This window comes from Pyxicephalus adspersus, chromosome 1, assembly GCF_032062135.1.
Source record: "Pyxicephalus adspersus chromosome 1, UCB_Pads_2.0, whole genome shotgun sequence".
Taxonomy (NCBI): domain Eukaryota; kingdom Metazoa; phylum Chordata; class Amphibia; order Anura; family Pyxicephalidae; genus Pyxicephalus; species Pyxicephalus adspersus.
Window position 1 is genome coordinate 44,141,189 of NC_092858.1, and position 11,778 is coordinate 44,152,966.

General features: G+C 35.8%; 1 protein-coding gene across 1 annotated transcript; it reads right to left on the reverse strand.

The window, feature by feature from the left end:
* Nucleotides 1-1,073: 1,073 nt before the first annotated feature.
* PRPH (peripherin) lies at nucleotides 1,074-11,115 on the reverse strand. The gene is made up of 9 exons (XM_072409212.1): nucleotides 10,493-11,115; nucleotides 7,063-7,123; nucleotides 6,636-6,731; nucleotides 4,894-5,058; nucleotides 4,047-4,172; nucleotides 3,704-3,924; nucleotides 2,923-2,972; nucleotides 1,886-1,968; nucleotides 1,074-1,254 (listed from the first exon to the last, which is right to left on the reverse strand). Exons 1-9 carry the CDS (start codon nucleotides 11,011-11,013, stop codon nucleotides 1,204-1,206), a joined length of 1,374 nt encoding a protein of 457 aa, XP_072265313.1. The 5' UTR covers nucleotides 11,014-11,115; the 3' UTR covers nucleotides 1,074-1,203.
* Nucleotides 11,116-11,778: the final 663 nt, after the last annotated feature.

Below are 11,778 nucleotides of genomic sequence, written 5' to 3' on the forward strand. Positions count from 1 at the left end.
ACTCAAAGCCCATTAAGTTTCCAGGCATGTTTATGCGAAGGTGTGACAGATGTAAAAAAACGGCTGTGATTGTAGAAAACATTGGGCCTGATTTATTAAAACTCCCCAAGCCTGGAAAGGATACAATTTCATCAGTGAAGCTGGGTGATCCAGCAAACCTGGAAAGGATTTCCTAAAATCATTTGCTATTTGTTATGAAGTTTTCAATCCTGGATCAAAACTATTCCAGGGTTTCTTTCTTATTGCCTAGCTTGACTGATGAAAGTGTATCCTCTCCAATCTTGGAAAGCTTTATTAAATCAGGCCCATTATGTCTAAGGTAGAATATCTGGAAAATAAGATCATCCCAAAGGACTGTAATGACAGGAAAGTTTTTTTTGTTCTTAACTCTTTCTATATTCATATCCTTCTATGAGCTGTAACATCTGCTCATCTAGCACAGTTACTTTACAGTGAGAGATTAAAATTAAGTGGAATTTAAGTCATTTTAGTGGAATTAAGAAAAAAACTGAAGCAAATATAAATAAAAAATGTACACACCCAATAAATATGCATAAACTCTGTTTGATTGCTGCTATTATTTTATTAGCTGGTTAAGCAGACATGGCACATGTACATTGCTACAAGGCATACGTATATTGTCCCAACCAATGCAACAAGGCAGGGATTGTATAGCACCAAAGTCGCTTTACAGCTATCACATCTTTAACAATATTCTTGTCTTGAGCAGCAGTTATAGCTCAAAACCAACCAGCAAGCTTGAATTTCAAGTGTATTTCAACAAGGGCAGCAAGGGCCAGCACAGGTAAATAATACTGCTAATCATAGAAGAGTCTGCTATGTTTTTATAGTTTAAAGACACAAATAAGTACCATTTTTGCCAGTACATATGCCAACAGAACATCATCTCACTCATATACCAATATATGTAGATGGATCAAGTGTTTGGTTACTTTACAATGGTGGTACAATGCTCTTAAGTAAAGTGTGAGAAGGTATTAGAGTAGAAAATAAGTGACATCACAGTCTGGGACACAGGCACTTAAGAGGTGGTTTACCATGATGTATGTGGATATTGGTTAAACCTAGTACATAAGACACTTAAACCAAAATAAAAGTCACTCAGAATAGCACAGGCCGCTCATCGATCTCTAGGCTTAGGATATTTAGAGGTGTTAGGACATTCTTCAGCCAGGTAGCTTTTCACTTCTCCCCTTCAGATGGTTGCTCCTTCCTGGATTCAGTTACCACCTGCTGTTTACAAACATGGACAAGTTATAGAAAATGTACAAATGCCTGCATCAGTTTAGCAAGCCCACCATCTGGATACCAACTGCACCTATTTTGTATTCTGTGAACTCCTAAATGTGATTTAGGAGACATTATTTCTTTGCTGAAGTCAACCTAACACAATTTTCATATAATTATTGTTATCATTCCTAGTTTAGCAGCCTCTGCGTAGTACTAGCAGGTTATATGGTGCTATGTGACCTTCTTCCCTCGAACTATGCCTACTTCCATAAATATTTCTGGAAGACTGCAGTGGGCTGAGGATAATGGCAAAAGACTACCCAAAGACATCCATCGTTCCTACATTGGAACAGACCTCAAGGCTCCAAAACAAGCATGCCAGTGGTCTGAAATCTTCCTAAAAATGTCAAACACAATACCTCAATACACTACTCCTATCCAACTTTTGGATTTGTATAGGCAATTATTTGAAGGACTGGAGTGTGCTTTGATTCAACAGACATTATAGCCAAATAAGTCTACAGTTGTGAAATAATGATGCCTGCTACGTTATTTATTTAATTTGATTGGTTGTTTAACCAGTCACATTGTATTATTTCTGCTAATACATGCTGCTATTTGCAATACAACTCACCTCTCCATCTCTTGTCTCAATAGTTTTAATGACAACAGTTTTCCTGGTAGTAATTTCAGAGCTGTGATCTAATTCATGAGGTACTGAGGGGACAAAAAAGACGTATATGATCATTGTGTGAAAAACCATGAATCCATTTTAGAGGATTTTATTTCAAACTGTTTATTCAGTCCTATATGAGGTTCAGCATCATATAGATTATGGTAGCTCTAATGGAACTCTCGGTGTCACCCACCTAAAAGTTACAGTGAACACACAACAGATAGTCCAGCTATGTGAGAATGTCAGTAAGCTGATGCACTAGGTAATTAAATTAAGTAATTTTAAGAAATTGTATACGTAACATACTGAAATAAATATATGAGCTGCCATTGCTACCCTGTACGTCTGGAAATGCTAGTTCCCTGGCAGTAATTCTTCTAGCCCCAATACTACTCTGTATGAAACTTGCAGATCAGGAGAGTTTATAAAGGACTGGCTCAGTGCTAGTTGTTAGTCAATAACTAACAAGGTATTGAAGTAAGAGATAACTAGAAAAAAGATATCTTTAGAAAGATCCCAAGCTACATAAAATGATTTATCAAAGCTCTCTAAGACTGGAACGGATCTGGACTAGTATTGAAAACATTTGCCAATTACCAGCAAATGATTTTAAGCAATTCATTCCAGGTTTGCTGGATCACTCCCATGAGCAACCTATCCAAATGTATTTTCAATCAGTAGTTCCATTAGTCTGTTGGATATCACAAAACACTGCATACATGACTGCAATACTCTGCCTTTCTAATCATTTTATTAGCTGTAAAGTGATCTGAATTGCAAGAAGATCTGGTCATTTATAAACATGATATGTCTGAACTATCCATGTCCATGTCGAAACCAAAAATATGGTAGCCTCTGATTTGTTAGCTGCTGGCTTTCCTTCAGATGTGATTTCAGATGCAATACTTTTATTAGAACAGAAATCAGACTGGAAGTAAAAATTATTGTGCTGGGCCTAAAAGTAAATAAGTAATTGTTTATTTCAAAGTACTAACCTGGAGTTTTAATACTAAGAGAAGTCAGTGAGTGAATGGGAACAGAAATCCTGAAATATAAGACATGTCATTAGAATATATGTTTTTTCATATATATGATTAATAATACACACATAGTTCACCATTAATTTCTATGTTATGAGTGCTGTTCCATTTAATAGGCTCAATAGTACCAATTGTATATCCAAAGTAAACCCATATTTTATGTTTAACATTTTAAGGGTTAACATCAGGCTAGTAGCAGACTTTGCAAGGTTTATGGGCACTTCTCAGATTAAGCTTCACTTTGATATTGGATCCTGACATCTTAAACAATTTCCATCTCTCCCCTGTCCAATCAGAGTGCATTAAACACGGTCTCAATGGATATTTGAATGATTAGCGGTTTATTAGTAGGCTAAGTAAACTCAGCACCTATGGGAATTCATTGACACTCTGCCCTCTGCATATCATATATTCTGAAATTGATTTAGCAGGGATGCTAATTGCACTGCCTGGAATACAAGAAGCCTACATGCATATATATATGTGTAATATGATCAGGGAACATTTGTATAGCAGGCATCTAAAACTTTCATAGTCATATTTAATATCAGACAAACTTTTCAATAATTATGTGAATTAGCTACAAATATATCATGTTCCCAGCAGCTGTGATATTATATCAGTAGTATCTACTGTCTTATTCAGTGATAAATGCAGCAGTAGAGGAACATAATATAATATTATTATAATAAGAATTATTTATGTACATGTTTATCCGGTGTACATTTCATCTCACCTGCTTTCTTCTCCTTCAAGAAGTTTTCTGTAGGTTGCAATCTCAATATCTAATGCCATTTTAACATTGAGCAGGTCTTGGTATTCCCTCAAGTGACGTGCCATTTCTTCCTTCATATGCTGCACCTCCTGCTCTAGTCGTCCAATATTATCCTGGTAATTTGCTGCTTCAACCCCAAACTGTTCCTCCATGTTCTTCATCTGACGCAGCAGAGCTTCATTCTGCAAAGGATGACATGACATATCAGTGACAAGATATCCATCAAGGTTCTGCTTACTAAGTTTTCTGAATGTATTCATCACTATAAATCAAACAATTCTGATCTTGAATTGAGGTTACTTACTGTCCCTTTCAGCCCATCGACCTCACAAGTCAAACTTTGGACATGTCGTCGTGATTCATTCATCTCCTGCTTGGCCTGACGCAGTGCTTCATTATTACGGTTTGCAGCATCTGACAGATCAGCAATCTGTTCCATAGAATGCATGAAAAATTCATGTTCATTTATTATAAATATGTATTTGAATAGTAATGATGAGTATAAGGTGCTTAATAATGTCACCACTGGTATTGCTGTCCCCACAGAGCCTTTTATAGAACCGATTTTAATTAAAACTATAATTTATTTAAAACTATAATGTTATAACTAGCATACTGATAGAGTGCATCATTTGTACAATAAAAAGCAGAATGCAAGTCTATTATTATTATTACCATTAATGATAACTAAGCTACAGAACCAAACAATAACTGTACTTTAATGATCTATGTTGACTAACAGCTAAATTATAAAATTCTAATTATTATAGAAAACCTGTACTGAGACTGAACAAAATATCAATGCATGTATTGCTGACCCCCAACTAAAATGCCATGGCATGGCTATCTGTAGCAATCTGCAGTCAAAACAACAGTTCAGCAGTGGCAGCCTAAACTGTGACTGCATTCAGCTACCTAATGGTTGCCATCATTTTCTAAATAATGTTTAGCGATTGTTTTCTGTGCTTGCAAGTAAACCAGTGATAATATAGTACTATCTCAAAGATACAAATACAATATTCATTATTATAGAATGTTTTTTGGTAATACATATTGAACCTTGTAATATATGAGGACCTGTACTATCCTGGGTTTGTGTCAATTATCATCACTGTCATGTATTATCATCATGTTTGTTTTGCAGTTCATACCTTAGACTTGTACCATTCCTCAGATTCCTGCAGATTCTTAGCAGCGATGGTCTCATACTGGCTACGGATATCACGAAGAGCAGATGTAAGATCCGGCTGCTTTTTAGCTTCAACCTCCAGGTGAACTGATGGGGCTTGCACTGACACATGCACATCTTGAAGTTCCTACATATAAAAAGGATGTAATATACAACATGAGATAATAAAGAATGGAACAGGTTTATAGGCATTAATCACGTATTGATGAAATACAACTAAAAGCTTCCTTATGCCAATTCCAACAAATACTAAATCCAGTTACTATGTGATGCACATGCCTCATAACAAACAAATAACTTCCTTGCACGACTAGGTATAGGCAAATGCTAACTGGCAGGCTAGAGGCTTGTGAATCTGCCGTGACAATGCCATGCCCCTTCAACATTTTTACATTGCTCTGTAATGCAATAGGTCGCAGCCTACATGAGAGTGGCATCCTTGGCATACCACTGTAAGAGGGTGCATTGGGTAAACCTCACTGGCAGACTTTGAAGAGGAACGGAAACCTATAAATGCAGACCCACCTATAATCAACTACTGCAGTACATATTTTTAATAGGAGGCCATATTTCTACTTTAAAGCTGAAGTTTAGGAAATGAGGAAACCTTGTTACACACAGGTTCTGCAAACCTTGTGATACACAGTAATCTCCAGTTAGTCTAGCTTTACTGAAAATAATTAATGGTAATATTTATTAATATCCTAATTTTTAATAGTCAACATTTCTCCTGTTCTCTGCATTTGGGCCCTATCTTACCTATAACCAGCTTCTGTATGATGAGGGCAAGTCTATGCAGGACAGAAGAATGGTAGGTATTAGTGAGTCTGGGATATGCAGGACAGGAGACATATGGATTATTAACAATAAGATTAAGATGTAAAATATAAAACATTTAGCAGATATTACTCCATTATTTATGGACTTTTCATCAAAAATCCAAATATACGACCCACTGAAGGACAGCCTTGTTTCTTATGTATACTATAAATGAACATTAAATATTTCAGCTGAAATTATGAAAATAATAATAGACATAAACAATTGTATTATGTTTTTTTTTTTAAGTAGGGGAACCTAGACAGAAGTTTGCGCTTTACTAACATCAGTAATATTAAAGCTTCTTTGGTATACCTGGAGATTATGTACTGTATGCATCCCAAAGGCATAACAGTTTTATGGAACAGGTATTAGTACAAGCAGCAGTAGAAGAATAAAAATTAGCCTGTGTATTTCTTTTGCCATTCCAGTAATTTATAAAATTGCACTAGTGGCCCTAATATGTTTTTGAATATGAGGTTTAATGTGGCCTCCAATAACATTTGGCATTTTGACTAAAAATTGTACATGATGCATGTTTACAGCCCTGTGAATTCCTATGCATTGCTGGTTTTATTGAGTATCAAAACCAAGGCCGATTCTGCTAATGGACAATTATTAAAAGCAGTCACAATAGTAAATTTACAGTCAAAGTAACAAAAGTAAATAGTAAATTCTATATCTATTGAATAAATTGCTGAATCTAGGTCAAGCTAACATGGAAATAATTTATAAATACACTCCTACATGTATATGTTTCCAAATTGCATCTTGTTTGTATTATTCTGAAATCTGTATATTTTTAGAAAAATTAAGAAACGGTTCCATAGTTATTGATGCTTTTATAAATTTCATCCTCATCATATTGGTTTATCCCATACATACCTCCTCATGAAGTTTCTTCAGGAATTCGATTTCATCCATAAGGGACTCAATTTTTCTTTCTAGCTCTAGACGAGACAAGGTAGCGTCATCCACATCCTACAAGGTAACCAACAAAGAGATTACTGATTTGCCATACTGGTAATCTGGTTTTTTATATCTTACTTATAACAGTCATGAGCAAGTTACCCATTTACATCAGAACAATGTCTATAAAGCTATCTGTCTGTCCTTGCACTGGTCTCCCCATAACAACAACTTGCATAGCTCCTTGCTCATCACTAGCAGTGATACATGTGAGATTAGGTCATTCTTTCTTCAGATGAAAAGATCACCCCCACCCCACACCCCAAGAAGAATATAAAACACAAATGTCACCAGGCAGCAATTTACTTTAATAACTATAACGTCTTTGATGTGTATGACTTACCTTCCTGAACAGAACAAGGTTGTTCTCTGCATCTTCTCTTTTGTGTATTTCTTCCTCAAACCTGTAAACAGAAATGAGGTAATAAAGATACACATCATTCCAATTTATTCTCATATATAAACCCACAAAGGGTATTTTTTTTATCAAAAATAAAATGTGAATGCTTGTCAATATTGTTATATTGTTAATTGGAAACTGTTGCTCTGAATGCCAAAATAAGAAGCCCCTAATACCACTTTTTGTGGTGTGTTCTCTTTTGACAGAGATGAGAATACTAATTGCTGCTTTTCAGATAGAGGTCATAGAGATCAGAAGGCAATAGCTTTATGGTCATGATCTGATTCCTGAAAGATCTTTTTGATTTTGGAAAATTTTGGGGGTATAAAAGTATCACCAGATGCTGCCAGTAATAAACCTACAATATCCAATATAGTTATTCACAAATTCCCCCAAGAATCATTGAACAGTAATGACATTGATATTGGATGGTAATGTATGATTTTCCTGGAACTTATTAGATTCACTTATACTTGCTAACCAAAAAAGGAATATTTTATCCAGGGAAATATAAAAATAGTTTTTCGGGGCCCATGACGAATGCTTCCTTGTCTGACACATTTGTTGCCCAGATATTTTTGTTTTGCTCTCTTCTGAATCAAAGCTGCAGGATCTGTGGGGTTAAATTTGATGGAACTTGATTTATTCACTAATACCTGTAGATATGATGGCTATTGCCTGCATAGGCTAACTGTGGGACCTCTAGTCTTTTGTTAATGCTGAATGCTGAAGCCTTAAATTCAGTCTTGCAATTCTGTAAATAGCTTAATCTGATTTCACTGCACATTGTAGATTTAATTCCCTGGATAAAGGACATCCAGCATTGTCTTCTCTCCTTTACTGTCCTTGCCCTGTCCCTTTAATTTAATGGATTTTAGAATCTGTTTGCATTGCATAAAGCAGCACAGAAAACCAGTGCAGTACAGGCAAATCATGAAATCCAATAAATAATGTAAGGTATGCAAATGAAAGAAAAAGATATTATTTAAAAAGGTCATTAACATCTTAATTTTTACTTGTCATTGCTGATTGGATTGATAGAGCAATGATCATCCTTTCCCTGGGTGGGTTTAGTTCAGAGTTTATAAATTATTAAGGTGGACCTATAGAACATAAAAAAGATGTCCATGGCATTCACTGAAATAAAGTAATTTGCTTTATTCATACATGGTACTTTTTACCAAACAACTACTTTGCACCTTGTCATTTCTGGAAATAACAGGAAGCATTGTCACTACATTGATTGCCATAAACCTTTTTTTATAATAATATCCTAATGCATATGCAAATTTGCTTTTTGCCAATAGACTGAACAGAGTAGGGATGACAATGCAGTATTATTTCTTTCTTTACTGATGTCTTTCTCAAATGCGCAACTTCACTAGTGGTAGTGTCTGTATAGACAGTGAAATGGATGCATGCCAACCATTCCATCATCTTCGCTTCATGTAACCTGGCTTTGTTCTAACTCATCTCTAGTTCTTTAACACCATATACGTTTTTTATCAAGTAATACACTTTAATACAATTAGTAATACATTAAAATTTTAATGTAAATAAAAAATGAGACTAGCCATGTCTTTAGATATCTGCACATCATAGCTCAAATAAAATAACGACCACTTGTAATGACCTCTAAAACAGTGCTAGTGCAGCTTCTTTTCACAATACAAAGGAAATACCTAAGCTTTCTTTCAGGATAGAATATTTCCTTGGGAAGAAGAAGAGAACAAAAGGGACAAAGGCTGCTTGGTAACTGGGTGCCTCTTGTCAAAACTCTTTAGTGAAAGCTTGAAAGAAGAAACAAATGTACATGACATTTATACCTTGCATGTTATGATGGTCATATTTTACAAATGTACTGCTTATATTGGCTACTTTTGTTTGTCCCTTTATGGGGAATTTCACTTTCCCAAAAAATTAAGTAATTAATGATGTCAAGTATTTATGTTATTTAGGTTGTAAGAAAGTATAGCACTCCTTTCTAACCAAAATCAATTGTTTTATTTACTATTTATGGTACAAGCTTTACTGAGGGGGATGAAGGGAAGGTAACATACAAACAGTGACTTTGTCAGTCCACTTGTTGACATATCCTCATAGAACCACACCCTTTATAAGGGAAGTTTCTGTTCAGTCAGTGGTTTACCTGCTGGGGGCGCTCTGTCTCTCATTACATCATACACCAGAGTCTGGATTCCAAGGATGCAATAAGGTTTCCTCATTTAATTTATCAAAATACATCATTTGCAAGCAAGACGGCAAAGAAACAATTGTTAACTAGTGGATGGAGATAACAATAGAGATTAAGTACAGGTTTAAATGTTGAATTTGTCCAACCATTTTGTAGAACTTGCTGGGCTTGAATTCCTATGGAAAGGGAAAACTAACTTTTTTTTTTATTGTATTTTAATACATTGTTGTTTTTACAAATAGTTGTGTGGATCTGATAATACTACTGGTGGATAAGCCTGGAAATAATATGCAGGACGAAGTTAAAGTTCTCCTATAATGCATCTATATAAAGGGTGTATCAATGCAGCACACATGCTTCTTATTCCTTCAAAAAAAGAATATTATTCATTATGATTTAATTGTTATGATTTAATTATGATTTATTATCCAGCACGTACAAAACACACTAGTATGATATCTTAAACTGAATGTAGGTAGCACATTACAGTCTGAACTACAGTGTTTGGGAATTAAGTTCTAACTTGAATAACTTGTTATTGTGTGTTTTGGGAACATCTGTACCCTTTGCAATGTCTAGGAAGTGACCAAACATGATAGACAGTCAATGTGAGCAAAACACATTTAAATAAGCGTCCCTAATTTTAGTTTATGTGTATCTCTCTTAAAGATCAATTAAATTCAAAAGGCTAAAGTACATAAACTGGAGCTTTTTTTTAAACTGGACCTGCTAAAGTCTTAAATATTAGCAATACTACAATACTATAATTGGGCTTATTTATTGCCTCTATATATATATATATATATGTTAGGTAGGTATGCCACCTGTATTAAAAAATAATTGGAAGAGTTTTAAATAGAAGATGTTTAAAGCATACCTGCCTAGAACTGATTTTTAACCTGGCCGAACAATTTATTAAATTTTCCTATTTACAAAAATATCTTTAATTTATACAAATTGGAAAATGGAAAAAAACTGGAGTTTACTTGTCGAAATGTTGAGTTCCACCGATCCATGGCAAAAACATTCTTGGAGTGTACAGTAAAATAGCATAATTTTAGGAATAATAATTTTAGCCATATTATTTAGACACAGTTGGTTCAGGAATTGGTTTTCTGATGTTTTTTTTTGCAATACCTAGTGCCATGCACACATCCTGCCCATCCCAGAGACTCTTACCTCTGCTTAATCAGGTTCAGGTCCTCCGCCAGGTTGTCTCTCTCCACCTGAATGCGGTCCCTGTCCTTACCCAGGGCATCCAGCTGTCTTCGGAGCTCCCTGAGCTCTTGCTGGCACAAATCGGCTGCCCTGGTGGGCTCCTTGGACCTGGCTTGGTTGATTTCTGTGACCAGCACTGCATTTTGTTGCTCCAGGTAGCGGACTTTTTCTATAAAGCTGGCGAAGCGGTCATTCAGTTCCTGAAGTTCAGCCTTCTCATTGCTGCGGGTGGTCAGGAACTCTTGATTGAGAGCTTCGGCCACTGAGAAGTCCAGCCGGTCCAAACCAACTCGGACTGGAGTGCTGGACCTCACTCTGTAGGCGGATGAGGAACGGGTAGAGGAAACAGGAGAGGGGCTAGCAAAGTGCCTAGAACCTGAGAATCTAGAAGAAGAGGAGTAAGACACTGGGGACAGAAGAGGAGCCCCAAAAGTGCGGCGGTATGAGGTGGATGATGTGGATCTTAATCCAGAGTGGCTCATGATGACAGAGTTGCTTTCTGCTCTTTATTACTCTGGAAAGATGCTTTGTATTGCTTGTTCTGGGATGCTGAGAGGAAAGACTGGGACTTCTGTGAGCTGCTTTATAAGGCAGTGACTGCCCCTCCTTATGGGACCATGTTTCTATTATGTAGGGATGAGGGAGAGGGGGAGGCTGAGTCTCCATCCTACCACACCCCATAGTGCTGAACTGCCTGAATCTCTTGCCAATGCTGCTGAGACAGAACTTGGTGACTTTCTTTATGCTTAATTGCAAATGCCTGGAAAATGATACAGCAAAATCAAAGTAACTACGTATAATAAACTTTATGAATTTGAAATACTTGTTCTCTACATTAATTATTTTAACACAAAGCTGCTCTAATAAATTTTAAGCCTAAGTGATATTTAGGGTATAGTATTATTTAGCTTTCAGGTTTTGTGAAAAATATACAGATGAATTAGTACAGTTGAATACATTTGTAGTGATTAAGTGGATTGTTTGCAATTTTTCAGTAAAGCATGGAATATCTGAGAACAAAAGGGAGAGAGATTAATCAGCAAGAATATCACAAATTTATCACAGGAATATGGCTACCAAAGACCCAAATCACTACCATCTCTTTGCTCACTGACAATGCTTTCATTTTTATGTTAAGTTTTTTAGAGAAACGTTGCAACGAAAATCATCATATAACCATAAAAGTAAATATTTTAGTTCCCGTTAAAGCTCGCTCATTAGCAATAAAGGGTCATGACATTTATTAG